The 16,178-nt window shown below is 42.3% G+C and overlaps 1 protein-coding gene across 2 annotated transcripts in view; it reads right to left on the minus strand.

Moving 5' to 3' along the window:
* The window catches only part of BTBD9 (BTB domain containing 9), a 453,793-nt gene that overhangs the window by 73,449 nt on the left and 364,166 nt on the right, over positions 1-16,178 (minus strand). For both annotated transcript variants that reach the window (XM_062186048.1, XM_062186049.1), the window contains exon 9: positions 10,041-10,148. In XM_062186048.1, the coding sequence (XP_062042032.1) occupies positions 10,041-10,148 (108 nt within the window). The remainder of the gene's footprint in view (positions 1-10,040; positions 10,149-16,178) is intronic.

Consider the following 16,178-nt stretch of genomic DNA (forward strand, 5'->3'; position numbering starts at 1 on the left):
GCAGCAAGAAAAAAATTTAAATGAAAGTTTTCTTTTAGATTTTAAAATAAATACATGTAAGTTGATAAAAAACGTAGAAAATTAGAAATAGTTTACATAGCCCCACTACACAAAGGCAACCATTATTAACATTTTGGCATATTTCCTTTAGGTTTTCTGCTTCCATCATTTTTATTTTCTTACTTGCAATAATACTTTCATAATTTTGTAATCTTCTTTTTAAAAATTTTATTATATTAGTGTTTTCTTAGGTTATTAAAAAGTCTTGGAGGGCCGACACTGTGGCATAGTGGATAAAGTCGCCACCTGCAGTGCCAGCATCCCATATGGGCACTAGTCAAGTCCTGGCTGCTCCACTTCTGATCCAGCTCTCTGCTATGGCCTGGGAAAACAGTGGAAGATGGTCCAAGTCCTTGGGCCCCTACACCCGCATGGAAGACCCAGAAGAAGCTCCTGGCTCCTGGCTTCAGATCGGTGCAGCTCCAGCCGTTGCAGCCAACTGGGGAGTAAACCAGTGGAAGGAAGACTCTCTCTCTGCCTGTCCTCTCTCTGTGTAACACTGACTTTCAAATAAATAAATAAACCTTAAAAAAATAAGTCTTTGCAGGGCTGGTGCTGTGGTATAGTGTGTAAAGCTGCCTCTGTGGTACCAGAATCCCATATGGTCACCAGTTCAAGTCCCAGCTGCTCCACTCCCAATCCAGGTCTCCACTAGTGTGCCTGGGAAAGCAACAGAAGATGGCCCAAGTGCTTGAGCCCCTGCACCCATATGAGAGTCCAGAAGAAACTCCTGGCTCTTGACTTCAGATTGGCTCAGCTCTCCTGCTGTTGCCAGCCATTTGGGGAGTGAACCAGTAGATGGAAATCTCTCTCACTCTCTGTAAGTCTGTCTTTTTTTTTCAAAGATTTATTTATTTACTTTAAAGTCAAGAGTTACACAGAGAGAGAAGGAGAGGCAGAAAGAGAGATGTCTTCCATCTGCTGGTTCACTCCCCAGTTGGCTGCAATGGCTGGAGCTGCGCTTGATCCAAAGCCAGGAGCCAGTAGTTTTCTTCGGGCCTCCCACATGAGTGCAGGGGCCCAAGGACCTGGACCATCTTCTACTGCTTTTCCAGGCCATAGCAAAGAGCTGGATAGGAAGTGGAGTAGCTGGGGCACACATATGCGATGTCGGCACTGCAGGTGGCGGCTTTACCCATTACGTCTCAGTGGTGTCCCCTATAAGTCTGCCTTTAAATAAAGAATTTTTTTTTTTTAAGAAAAAAGTGTCTTTGCAATATCATTTTAATGAACATTTAAAATGGAGAAGAAAACCCTCAGAGGGGAATCAGAATGGTAAATCAGGTGAGCAGACAGAAGACTTGTGAGGAAACCAGAGGCTAAAAGCTGGACAAAGGGGTGCATATTGTGGCACCGCTGGAACGCAGGACCCCCTATCACAGTTCCGGCCCAAGCCCCAGTTGCTCCACTTTCAATCCAGCTTCCAGCTAACACTCCTGGGAGGCAGCCAAGGCACCTGGCTCCTACCACACACACAGCAGACGCAGATGGAGGTACAGGCGCCTGGCTTCAGCCTGGCCCAACCCCAGCTGTTGCAGACATTTGGGAAGTGAATGAATGGAAGATATCTCTCTCTCTCTCTCTCTTTCTCTCTGCCTTTCAAATAAATAAAAACAAATCTCATGTCTTAAAAAAAGTCAAATACAAGGTAGGTTCTTTCTAGGTGGAAATTCTCAGAATTCCCAGGTGGAAAAGAAAATTTTCATTACATAATTCTCAGTATTTAATAATTTATATTTACATTTATATTTATATTCGCCAAAATGTTTGCCAAGGGTGGTACAGTCTTGGAGAGGTTATGGCTGAGGCCACTAACATCTATCACTCAGGGAGACCAATGACGAAGTGAAGAAATGGTTACAATTTGAACACAGATAAGGTCAACAAGCGAGGAAGTACACTCTGGCAGGAAACAAGACAACAATACAACATGGCAGAGGTACAATCAGCCACACAGTAGAAAGGGAAAATGGTTGAGGGTCAGCTGGGAGTCTCAATAACTTAACACAAGTCAGTGTGCACAACAAAACTGCAGGTGACATCACCTCTCTTCCTGGAATCCACTGACGTGCCATCAAAGAAATGCAAGGAGAATACATTCATAGAGGTACTGCAATCTGGAAGCCAGGATAATAATTCAAAGATTTTAGTGACTTCCTAGAAAATGTTAGGTGTGTGAAATATCACTTGTTCATAAGTTGAGGAGAGCTGGGCAGATTTCCATATTGGACAAAAATGAGCAGGATGGATGAAAAGCGACCCACGTGAGCTACACCACTGTGAATCTGAAGACCAACAAGGATGGGAAGATCCTAAAGGTTTATTTAGAAAAAGAAATAATTGTAAAGGACAGAATCAGACTGCCATCAGATTTCTCATTAACAATATTACACGATAGATGCCAATAAATCTAAGGTTTCAAGCTTCTGAAGTAATGGAATTTCATATTCAAAGTATGATGTACATGATAAGATTAAGAGTCAAAGGAATCACATAAACAAGACTAGTGTCAGCTAATACTGATAGAATTAAAAAGGAGAGAATGATCCAACATGGGAAGCGGGATACACAGCAGACTCATAGAATGGCAGATGTCCTAAACAGCACTCTGGCCTCAGAATCAGCCCTTAAGACATTCAGATCTGGCTGAAGAGCCCATGAGAGTATTTTAGGCATGGAAAGCCAAGACACTCTGGCAAAAACAAAAAAAACAAAAACAAAAACAAAAAAACCCACACACTTAAATGAAAGATCTCTGCGAGATCCCAGTGGAAAGAACAGGCCATCAAAGAAGGAGGTACCTTTCTCTGAAGGGAGGAGAGAACTTCCACTTTGACTATGACCTTGTCTAAATTAGATCGGAGTTGGCAAACTCAAAAGCCTTCCATAGCCTTGGCAGCTCATGACAAGAACCTAGGGAGATTACTGACGCCATAAACAAGAGTGTCAATTGTTAAGTCAACAACAGGAGTCACTGTGCACTTCCTCCACATGTAGGTTCTCTGTCCTTAATGTGTTGTACAATGTGAACTAATGCTATAACTAGTACTCAAACAGTACTTTACACTTTGTGTTTCTGTGTGGGTGCAAACTGTTGAAATCCTTACTTAATATGTACTAAATTGATCATCTGTATATAAAGATAATTGAAAATGAATCTTGATGTGAATGGAATGGGAGAGGGAGCAGGAGATGGGAGGGTTGCGAGTGGGAGGGAAGTTATAGGGGTGGGGAAGCTACTGTAATCCAAAAGCTGTACTTTGGAAATTTATATTTATTAAATAAAGTTTAAAAAAAGTATGATATACACATGCAAGAATGAATAAAATGTGCTTGCCATATGGTTTTTGAAAACAAAACAAAACAAACAAACAAAAATTAGGGGCTGGTTCTGTGGTATAGTGGGTAAAGCTGCCATCTCCAGTGCCGGCATCCCATGTGGGTGCCGGTTCGAGCCCTGGCTGCTCCATTTCCAGTCTAGCTCTCTGCTATGGCCTGGGAAAGCAGTAGAAGATGGCCCAAATGCTTGGACCCCTGCACCCGCATGGGAGCCCTGGAAGAAGCTCCTGGTTCCTGGCTTCAGATTGGTGCAGCTCCAGCCATTGAGGCCAATTGGGTAGTGAACCAGCAGATGGAAGAGCTCTCTCTCTCTCTCTCTTTCTCTCTGCCTCTCCTTCTCTCTCTATGTAACTCTTTCAAATAAATAAATAAATAAATATTTAAAAAAAAATCTACAGATTTACTCTGTGTGATATTCACAAATGGTCTTAACCCAAACAAGTCAAGTTTCAGATTCACTCAGGAGAGTGAAAGGGAAACACCACAGGCCCCAAGGACAGCATCAAGCATTTCTTCCCAGTGGGAGCTGCTGTAGCAGTCTACACAGCTGTCCTCAGGTGAAAGTATGTAAGACTCAGCAACGGGCAGACGTGGAGACTCTGGCTTAGAAGTCTCACATTCCCAATAGAAACTGCTGTTTCTTTGAACAGTTCCAAAAGCGTAGCTCCAACACTCACAAGGCACAAGTGCAGCCACAAAAGTCATCATACCCAGGGAAGTCCAGAGCTACGGCTTCCAACCAGCTATGCACAGACTTCCCAGCCCAGCTGCAATTTACCAGTGAGCAATAATTTTTACCATAGGCAGTGTTGTTTGATAACACGGCTGCCGTTCGACTTCTCTCAGATTTTCAGGGGTACAGATCTCAAAAGACAATCGTCAATATCTCATGCCAAGGAAAAGAAGGTTTTTCTTGTTAACCCTTTACCCACCCTTCACAATAAATAAATAAAAGGATAGAAATCCAAGAAACCCTGCTACCAACCAAGATAGGAAAGAAAAAGCGATCTTAGAACCACAGCTGCTGAGCAGGTGTGGGAAGCGATCCGCTCAGAATTAACCAGTGGATACACAGTATGCTTCAGAAGCTTCTGCAACAGGAAAGAGAGACAATAGGAACCGCAGGAAAATAAAGCCTGGCTATTATGAAGCTAGTTAACACGTGGAATAATTCTGAGCACTTGTAACACAATTTAATCTATTTGATCTGAACAGGGTATCATTCTTCCAAGCCAGGCACAAGCTTAGAACCATTGCTGATTCCCGCCCCCACTCCACAGGACCACGCGATTACTAGATCTGTTTCAAACAATGTTTTACATAATATTATAACAAGTTCCTAGTGGTTTTTCCCTTTCCAGGATCAATTTATAGTTAACAAATGGAAGACTTAACTGTAAGTTATAAAACAAAAAATAAGTACATAAAGTTTTGCAATGTCAACATGGATAGAGCTAACAAAGATGGAAAGCAGAAAGGAAAGACAGAAGGAATGCAGAGCTGGTAACTTCATCACACTGTAGGAAGTCTGGAAATACATTATAATAATCATTGTTTAATTTCAAAATATAAATACTTGAAACAGCATAATGAAAAAGAAACATGTAACTAACACAATGAGGCTCAGCTAAGTGAGCTAAACTTTTCATTCCTCTATAACCAGGAGTTCGTAAGGCTAACAAGTTAGTAAGTAGGGGCATAAAATACAATTTACAGTGCAGAAGTCACAGAAACTGCAAGGTCAAAAGAGTTGAAGTATGGAACAGAAGTCAGGAAGGTAAAGGCTCACTTTTCACTTACATCCTTCTGAATTAAGTTAATTTTCCATTTGTGTTTATAATTTAAAACTGGTGCTTAAAACAGATGTGTAGTTCAACAATTTAAAAGCAGAGAAAAGGTACTAATGATTTGGAAAGGAAGTCTTTTGAAATCAGGCTGACAAGTACAAGGTTAGATCATGTGATGACAGAGAGGTACGGGCCAGCACTGCAGCCTAGCAGGTAAAGCCACCGCCTGCATCCCGTATGGGTGCCGGTTTGAGTCCCAGCTGCTCCACTTCTGATCCAGCTCTCTGATATGGCCTGGAAAAGCAGTAGAATATCGCTCAAGTCCTTGGGCCTCTGCACCCATGTGGGAGACCTGGAAGAAGCTCCTGGCTCCTGGCTTTGGGAGGGGTGGGGGAGGGTGCAGCTCCGGCTGTTGTGGCCAACTGGGGAGTGAAGCAAGCAGATGGAAGACCTCTCCCTCCCTCCCTCTCCCTCTCTCTCTCTCTCTCTCTCTCTGCCTCTCCTTCTCTCTGTGTGTAACTCTTTCAAATAAATCAATAAATCTTAAAAAAGAAGAGAGAGAGGTAAAAAGTAATTTAAAGTTAATCAATACAAAAGCAAGCTACTACAGTAGAAAATGGCCCTTTATCCTAGAGCAAAACAAGGGACACCCTTACTGTGAAAGAGATGGACTGAAGAGAACTATAAAGGAAAATATTTCACTCCAGAAGCAGAAGGCCTAACAGAGACACTGGAGAATCTCATTTCTGGAGACTTCACAGAGGAGAGCAAAACCCTGCACTCTGATCTCTAGACTAGCTACAGTGCAACCAAGAGGCACGGCTGAAGGCCAGGGCTGTGGAGGAGCGGGTTAAGCTGCTTGCCATTCCCACTTCCATATCAAAGTGCCAGTTTGAATCCCCTAGCTACTCTGCTTCCAGCTAATGCACCTGGGAAGGCAGCAGATGATAGTTCAAATACTTGGATCCTTGCCACTCATGTAGGAGGCCAGGAGGGAGTTTCTGGCTTCTGGTTTCATCACGGCCCAGACCTGGCTGTTGTTGGCATTTGGGAAGTGAACCAGCAGATGAAAGATCAACTGACCACCCTCTCTCTCTCTCTACTTTCTCCCTCCCTTCCCTCTCTCTCTGTTGCTCTGCCTTTCAAACATAAAAACATATCTTTCAAAAAGAAAAGGCAGGCAGAGCTATGATCTTTAAAGATTCCATATGATTTCATTTATAACATGACTCACACATTATTGCAATAAAGAACAGGCTGCAATTCTTGAGGCTAATAGACTGCTTCCTGAGAGTTTCTCTGGAGTACATTAGTTAAAAAAGAAAAAAAAAATCTTTCTTCTTTTATCATTTGCATATCTTCTCTATTTCTTAAAGCCAAACTTGACAGTGGGAGGCACAACAGATTCAGTTTGTGTCTAGAAACACAAAGTCACAACCTTCGATTTCATCCTTTCATCGAGGGTTAACATGCACCTGCGCTCTTGCTCTCCCAAGGTCTTATTTAGTTGCTAATTTGTAAAGCACTACCATAGCATCTAGGTGTTAAAAAAACAAAATTAAAAACATAAAAAATTATTTAAGTCCGACTAACAGAAACAAAAAAGTAAAAAGGGGGGGGTAAGAAGTTGACTTAAAGCAAAGCTATTATAAGAGAATGTATTGAAAGAATAAGTTTTGGGATCAAGAAAAAAATACCCATTAACTAAATACAAAATCATTATGGCGTGTACCTAGCCAATATTAGTCAACCAGCCCTTGATAAAGACCTGCATGGTACGGCACTTTCAACCGAGGGACACAAAAAGAAGAGACAAGGATTACAGTCTACAACATATAAGATGACAGAAGGGACAAGTGGCCATGACCACTAAGACTAACAGAGGAAGAGATTTGAAGAAGCAAAACAGCATCTGGCCTGGGAGCTGTCTATGAAACGCAGAGACTTCAGAAAGACAAATGAGGGGTTCGTTGTCCATAGGCCTAGGAGTTCTTCCTGTCATAAGAAGAGTTTAGGACTTTGGAAGTAAGTTACCTACTTCATTACCCTCCTTCCAAGATACAGCTTGGTTTGACCCCCTCTTTAGTAATGGTTTGGTGCTAGTGGTCAGTGTGGTACAATGGGAAGAGTCCTTTGTTGGTTTGGTTGTTTTTATTTATTTGGGGAGAGACAAAGTTCTTCCATCTGTTGGTTCACTCCCCGAATGCCTGCAACAGCTAGGGCTGGACCAGGTTTAAGCCAGGAGCCTGGAACTCAATCTGGATCTCCCACATGGGTGCAGGGATCCAAGTACTTGAGTCATCACACTGACTCCCAGGGTGCATAATTAGCAGGAAGCTGGAACAGGAAGCATCCAGGAGCTGAACCCAGGCACTACGATATGGGATGCAGGCAGCACAAGTGTTGTCTTAACTGCTGTGCTCAATGCCCACCCTGAGTCCTGGGCTTTAATTTTAGCTCTGCTCCTCGGAAAAGCAACTTAATCTCTCTGAACTTCATTTTCTCTTTTACAAAATGAGGACAATATCCCATAGGGTGTTTCGTATTCAGGACAAAATGAGATAAAACACGTGAAAGCACAAGAATACTAGTTAGGAAATAACCGTTAGTTTTCTTCTGCTGTGGCAGAGATGGTCACAAGATCTGAGCTCCACTGGCAAGCAGCTGCTGGGCCAGGAACAGATGACCTTTCTCAGCCGCACTAGCCTCAGGGTGGCAAAGTGATGAGTTCTCCCCAGCGGCATGTGAGTGAGGGATGTACAGTACACTTAGGCCAAGGCCCTCGGAACCAGAGAGACCTTCTGCCTGCTCTTTCCCTGTCTGGCACGACAGCCAGATGCAGACGCTGCTGCTGAGGCCCCAGACATAGAAGAACCACAAGAAGCAAGATGCCTAGATTCCTCACTCACTTCTGGAGCAGAGCCCTTTCACCACCAGGGACACCCAGTAATTCATAGCAAGCTACTGAAGAGTGGAGCTTACTTGTTTTATGAGTGTTACCCTAACCAACAAAAAATGCTATGATAATGACCACAAGAAAAGCAGCAGTGGTGTTGGACAGTGTATCAGACAAGCTATTATTAACATTTTTATGAAATATTGGCTAAACAAGCACACAAAAAGATGCTGAACATCATTAACCATCAGGGAAATGTAAATCAATGCCACTACAACATTTCATTATACTCCCACTAGGGTGGTTGTTAGCAAAAGGGTGTGTGGGGTAGCACTGTGGTTGCCAGCTTCCCATGTCAGAGTGCCTGAGTCAAGTCCTAGCTACTCCAATTCTGATCCAGCTTCCTGCTAACGTGCATCCTCAGAAGCAGGATGACTCAAGCACATGGGTCCCTAGTAGCCCTGTAGAAGACCCACATGGACTCTCCTGGCTTTGGCCTGAACCAGTCCTGGAAGTTGTGGGCATTCAGTGAACCCGCAGTTAGAAATATCTTTCTATCTGTCTCTCTGTCCCTCTGCCTCCCAAATAAAATGAAAATAAACTCATAGAGATGGACAATAATAACTATTGATGAGAACATGGAGAAACTGAAATCCTCACATATTGCTGATGGGTATGCAAAATGGAGCAGAAGCTATGGAAAAGTTTATGTTCCTTCAAAAGTTAAACCACTTTACCATATGACCTGGCAATTCTACTCCTAGGTAGCGTTTGGAGAGAACTGAAAACATTTAAGTTCACACATAAACTTGTACAGCAATGTTCTCAGGTGCACTATTCATAATAGGCAGAGGTGGGAACAATTAAAATGTTTATCAACTGGGGAATGGGTAAACAACATGGTATATACATCCATACAATGGAATATCACTCAGCCATAAAAAGGAACGAACTTCTGTAAATGCCACATGGATGAACCCCAAAAACATCATGCTAAGTAAAAGCAGCCAGGAATAAGCAGGTCACATACCATGGAATTCCACTCTGTCAGATGCCCGGAATACACAAATCATATCGAGAGAACACAGATTATCAGATGCTGACGTTGGCAGGGTGGGAGGAAAATGGGGAGTGACTGCTAATGGGGAGGGGGCTTCTTCCTGAGGTGATAAAAATGTTCTGGAACATTAGATAGTGTGATGGTTGTAGAATTCTGTGAATATACTAAAATCCATTGAATTTCACACCTTAAAGGGGTGAATTTTATGATACGTTGATTATATCTCAACTCCAAGACGAAAAAGAAATTGCAGCCATTTGCTCTCTTGCCTCCTAGAGAATCTGGCTTTACACAGAAAGGCTCTGAGGCCTTGCTATGCCCATGATCTAGGCTGGTGAGCACCCAGAGAATCCTTCCTCCACCTTCTCCTGCAGGTCGGTAAGCTCAAACATAGCCCCAGTGCCACGTGCACTACATGCCTCTGTGTGTCTGTAAACAACCTAAGTCACTGGGCTTTCCTTAATTTAGGTTACAGTGTAGCTAACACTGAGATGAGATAAATACTCAGCTAACCTTAACAATGATCTGAGGGTGGAATAGGATATCAAGGGTCTATCACTTCAACCAAATCCCTCCCCCCAAAAATTCCTAAAGAGGTAGTATGAGATGTCAGGAGAGGGTCTGAGAAAAGATTGCAGGAGAAAAGTATCTTTTTCCTGTTTAGGTGCATTTTCAAAAGTCTGAGTCAAATTCAAATCACGAGATAGAGAAACCTGGCTTAGTCACATTAAACATATCGCATACAAGTACTTAGCAGTCAACATGGAAGTAAAGGATCAATAGACTGTGTTTTAAGGATACAATCTGGTGATTCCATGAATCTTCACTGGATGCACAGAATCCCTTGCAAAGACCGCCCCTTTCCACTGGAATAAGTTTCTGAAAGCATGTGACTTACTTGCAGGAGACTTTAGTTCTGTCAGCCACCATCGTCCACTGTTGCTGATTGGTAGAAACCTCAACGTAGTAACTATAGCTTCGGTCATCACAGTCCCAAAGCAACAACCTGAACAAAGAGAAAAACACAAGACTGCTGTAAATGTTCTCTCTCTCTCTTTTTAAAAGATTTATTTATTTGAAAGTCAGAGTTACAGAGAGAGAGAGAAGGAGAGGTGGAGAGAGAGAAGTCTTTCATCAGTTGTTTCATTCCCCAATTGCTGCAATGGCCAGAGCTGGGCCAATCCAAAGCCAGCAGCCAGGAGCTTCCTCTAGGTCTTTCCATCTGGATGCAGGGGCCCAACGACTTGGGTCATCCCCCACTGCTTTCCCAGGCTATAGCAGAGAGCTGGATCAGAAGAGAAGCAGCCAGGACACAAACCGACACCCATATGGGATGCCAGCACTGAAGGCGGCAACGTTAACGCTACACCACAGCTCTGGCCCCTGTAAATGTTCTAACTCACTATTCCCTTGCGCTATAGGCCCAGAGGGGTGTCCATGTCTACTCTATTCCTCCCACCTGCTTCCTTTGCTCCACCACACTTCCCACAAGTGCAAGAAGAAAGTAATCCCAACAAAACTCTGAGGAGAACAGATGGAGTCAGTATGCACGGAGAACTTGTCTCTCTAGTTTATTTCACAAGTCATCCAATCCCAGACGGCCTCTGTCTCCCTTTACACTGGTGTAAGAGGAGACGTCCTCAAACTCTCCTCTCCTGATTCTTCCAGCTCCCATCTCCAGCTGTCTGGGCTGACTGAAAGGTAACATCTTTGAGACCACTGCTTGAAGGGAATCTGTCTTAGGTTCCTTCTCATTCTCAGCATAATTTTCATAGCTTTGGTAGAATTATCTGATTTGGGAGGTTTGTTTTGAGGGATATCAGAATTCACGGATGCTAAAATCCCTTACATGAGGAGTCTTCAAAAAGTAGAAAATGCATAATTACAAAAAATTATGTATGGATTTCAAAAATTTTGCATCAAAACAAATTCATCTTTTAACCTCATTTATCCACAGATTAAACTACCCTCATATAAATGCTGTAGTATTTTTTTAAGCTTTATTTATTTGAAAGTCAGGGTTACAGAGAGAGAGGGAGAGACAGAGATCTTCCATCTGCTGGTTCCCTCCCCAGATGGCTGCAATGGCCAGGGCTGGGCCAGGCCAAAGCCAGAAGTCAGGAACCAGGAGCCTCCTGCAGGTTTCCCATATGGGGCCCAAGGATCTGGGCCATCTTCCGCTGCTTTTCCCAGGCCATTAGCAGGGAGCTGGATAGGAAATGCAGCATCCAGGACACTAACTGGTGCCTATATGGGATGCTGGCACCATAATGCCAGCCCCTAAATGCTGTAGTATTCATAAATAATGAATGTACATCCTCCTCTGTACTTTAAGTCATGTCTGGATTACTTATGATACCTAATAAGCAATGTAAATGCTATGTAAATAGTTGTTATACTTTACTGTTTAAGGAATAATGACAAGAAAGAAAAGTCTGTGCACACTCAGTATGAACAAAATAATTTTTTAAATACTTTCAAGCTGTGGTTGGTTGAATCCAGGGATGTGTAACCCAAAGATTAACAGGGCCGACTATACAGGTAAACTTCTATTCGTAAAGTTTTCTTATTCAGTATTTATAAATTTATTAACCTGATACTATTGTTCTTATCCCCCTTTTCTGGCCAGACAAGAACTCAAGCATTGACTAAACTATTCCATTTACATAAAGCTCAAAGCAGACAAAATGTATCTATTGGTGACAGAAATCGGAGGAGTGGTTACTTCTGGGGGAGGTATTGAATGAGATAGGGTATGAGGGAACCTTCTAGAATGCTGGAAATGTGCTATTTGATCTGAGTAGTAGTAATACAGGTATAGATTCATATAAATATTCTCATATATGATCATATAAATGATCTGTGCATTCGATATCTTCTCAAATTTAAAAAATAAGAATTGAAATACTAAGAATCTGAGCACTGCATATCAGGATTAGCATTTTGCTTCTGATGGTATGCAATGGGAGACAGATCATTGTTTTCTATTATTTCAGCCTTAAAACTACTTCCCACGCAAAATATGTATCTTAGTGTTTTACAGTTGGTTGTGTGCATTTGCTTCCTCCACAGCTAGAATATATACTGAGCTCCTTGAAGGCAGTGCCTATGTCAAACTGACTTTTCTACATCCAGGACTTGGCAGTGTCTCACGCACAGCTTATCCTCAGTCAATGTCTGCTGAGCAAACACATTCCCTGTGACAACACCAATCATAATGATCATTGTAGCCAACATTTCTTTAATGCTCACTGTGTACCAGGCCCTGTTCTATGTGCTCTATACAATTATCGCATTAAATCCTTCTGAATACCTTAACAAACACCATTATTCTTATCAAAATATAGTTGATAAAAGTGAGGCTGAAAGCTATTAAGTCACTTGCTTAAACTCACACAGATAGTGAGTGGTGGATAGAGGGCTCCAATCTGTTATCTAGACCCAGAACCCATTTTGTAATCTTGTTGCCAAATGTTTCCTTTTTCCTTGTTTATGTAGCTGCATCATGATTTAAAACCTATAACCTATCACTCTAAAAAGTAGTTGAATCATCATTTTCCCTTAACCTGGCAATTACAACCAATAAAAATCCCTTGTACCAGTCAAGTTCAGTGTTACCTATAAAGCTATTACTGAGAACTTGGGTTATCCCTGTGTTCCCCTCTTTTCTTTACCCATTGTTATTATTTTAAGATTTATTTATTGGTAAGGCAGAGCAACTGAGAGAGGGAGAAAGATCTTCTATCCTGTGGTTCACTTCCCAGATGGCTGCAACAGCCAAGTCTGGGCCAGGCTGAATCCAAGAGTCAGGAACTCTATCCACGTCTCCCATGTGGGTGGCAGGGGCTCAAGTACTTTGGTCATCATCCACTGCCTTCCCACACCAGCAAGAATTTGGATCAAAAGCAGAAGAGTCACGGCCGGCGCCGCGGCTCACTAGGCTAATCCTCCGCCTTGCGGCGCCGGCACACCGGGTTCTAGTCCCGGTCGGGGCACCGATCCTGTCCCGGTTGCCCCTCTTCCAGGCCAGCTCTCTGCTGTGGCCCAGGAGTGCAGTGGAGGATGGCCCAAGTGCTTGGGCCCTGCACCCCATGGGAGACCAGGATAAGCACCTGGCTCCTGCCATCGGATCAGCGCGGTGCGCCGGCCGCAGCGCACTACCGCGGCGGCCATTGGAGGGTGAACCAACGGCAAAAGGAAGACCTTTCTCTCTGTCTCTCTCTCACTATCCACTCTGCCTGTCAAAAAAAAGAAAAAAAAAAGCAGAAGAGTCAGGACTCAACACAGCATTCCAAACAGCACTCCAATATGGGATGCTGGTATCCCAAGCACTGCTACAACCAAAACACCACCCCCTGTTCGTCGTTTTCAACTGTAATTCTGTCCACCATGAATGATTAAACCTATACTACCCAATAATTTTTATCTCTTTTTTTTAATTTTTATTTTATTTTTGACAGGCAGAGTGGACAGTGAGAGAGAGAGAGAGACAGAGAGAAAGGTCTTCCTTTGCCGTTGGTTCACCCTCCAATGGCCGCTGTGGCCAGCGCGCTGCAGCCGGCGCACCGTGCTGATCCGATGGCAGGAGCCAGGTGCTTCTCCTGGTCTCCCATGGGGTGCAGAGCCCAAGGACTTGGGCCATCCTCCACTGCACTCCCGGGCCACAGCAGAGAGCTGGCCTGGAAGAGGGGCAACCGGGACAGAATCCGGCACCCCAACCGGGACTAGAACCCAGTCGCTGGTGCCGCAAGGCGGAGGATTAGCCTGTTGAGCCACGGCGCCGGCCTATCTCTTCTTTTAAGTAGAGAAAACTACTTAAAGGTTTTGCAAAGCATAAACAGATCACATCACTGATTCCTTTTAGTCCACCTAATAAGCACGTTACTGCTCAAGCTATCCTGATTCAATCAGAAGGGATCCTGCCCTACTGTTCTATTTTTTTTTAAATTTTTTAACTTTTATTTAGTAAATATAATTTTCCAAAGTACAGTTTATGGATTACAATGGCTTTTCCCCCAAAAAAAACTTTCCTCCCACTCACACCCCTCACATCTCCCACTCCCTCTCCCATTCCATTCACATTAAGATTCATTTTCAATTATCCTTATATACAGAGGATCAATTTAGTATATATTAAGTAAAGATTTTATCAGTTTGTACCCACACAGAACATAAAGTATAAAATACTGTTTTAGTACTAGTTGTAGCATTAATTCACACTGGACAACCCATGAAGGACAGAGATCCCATATGAGAAGTAAGTACACGGTGACCCTGTTGTTGACTTAACAATTTAACACTCTTGTTTATGGCATCAGTAATCTCCCTAGGCTCTAGTCATGAGTTGCCAAGGCTATGGAAGCCTTTTGAGTTCACTGACTTCGATCTTATTCAGACAAGGTCATAGTCAAAGTGGAAGTTCCCTCCTCCCTTCAGAGAAAGGTACCTCCTTCTTTGATGGCCCTGTTCTTTCTACTGGGATCTCACTCGAAGAGATCTTTCATTTAGGTCCTCTTTTTCTTTTTTTTGCCAGAGTGTCTTGGCTTTACATGCCTAAAATACTCTCATGGGCTCTTCAGCCAGATCTGAATGCCTTAAGGGCTGATTCTGAGGCCAGAGTGCTGTTTAGGACATCTGCCATTCTATGAGTCTGCTGTGTATCCTGCTTCCCATGTTGGATTGTTCTCTCCTTTTTAATTCTATCAGTTAGTATTAGCAGACATTAGTCTTGTTTGTGTGATCCCTTTGACTCTTAGACTTATTAGTGTAATCAACTGTGAACTGAAATTGATCACTTGGACTAGTGAGATCTGCCCTACTGTTCTTAAGTGTCCAATAATTCTACTCCTAGATTAAACCAATCTGCCTGACAAGAAAATGAATCATTTCTATATTAGTCATTTCTTTGAATATGCAGATAGCCAGTATTAATTTATATTTGAGTAACTACTAAAAATGTATTTTTTGCTGCCATTTTGTGTGGCTTTCATTTAGAAAGATCCTAGATCTTTCTTTTGAAAAAAAGATTCTACTCCAAACACATGGGCTCTGTTCATGAAGTATGTTCCATATATGCACTGGGCTGAAATTCATAACTCTGCCTGCACAGATTAATATCAGGAAAACATTTCAAATTAATCATTCTCTTCACTGAACAGCTGTGGTAATGGGTTTGTTGGGAGGCAACATTGAGACTCCCAGAATGAGATTTTGGATTACTAATGGAGACACAGGTTTACCATAATTCCCAGCCTTAGACAATCACAAGTCAGTGTTCTACAGATGAGCCAAATGAAAACAATCAGTCCTTTTGGGACAGAACCTAATCAGATCTCAAGATATGTCATGGAAAAAGACCACCTTGAGAATATGGGATATGGAGAAGATACAGAAGGAGGACCATTTATGAGTACCATAAACGCTCCTGTAAAGATTCCTGGAGCGAAAGTTGTTTACACCAGGCCCTATGGGTGGCTTGTCCTGTAAAGTCCTCTACTTTGTTTCAAGGCAAATCATTATTTTAAGATGCAGATCATCTGTAATTCCAGTAATTCTGCAAACATATATACATAGTACTTACTGTTCAAGACTTGCTTCTTTTACTTAATCTATTATAAATATATTTTGAATTATCCAATATTCTTCTACATCATATGTATTGACTTTATAGTATTTCATTGTATGACTGTCCCACAACTTATTTAATCAGACTCTTACTAATGCTTATGTATGGCATTGATAACATCTCACTGTTACTAAATTCTATAAGGAACATTCTTAGCTAAATCTATTGTTGCTGCCTTTGAAAGTTTCTGTAGGCAAAACACCTGGAGCAGGGCATACAAACATTTTAAAGTATTGATGTGTCTTACAAAGTAGTTGTATACTTCTCTTCCCTCCACCCCACATGGAAATCTATACCAATTAGTTCACTACTAGCAGTATATAGTAGATTCTTGTTTATACACAATATCACCAATACTAAAAATACTACCAACTAGATAGATGAAATATATCTTATTAATTTGCTGTTTTT

This window comes from Lepus europaeus, chromosome 3, assembly GCF_033115175.1.
Source record: "Lepus europaeus isolate LE1 chromosome 3, mLepTim1.pri, whole genome shotgun sequence".
Lineage (NCBI taxonomy): Eukaryota > Metazoa > Chordata > Mammalia > Lagomorpha > Leporidae > Lepus > Lepus europaeus.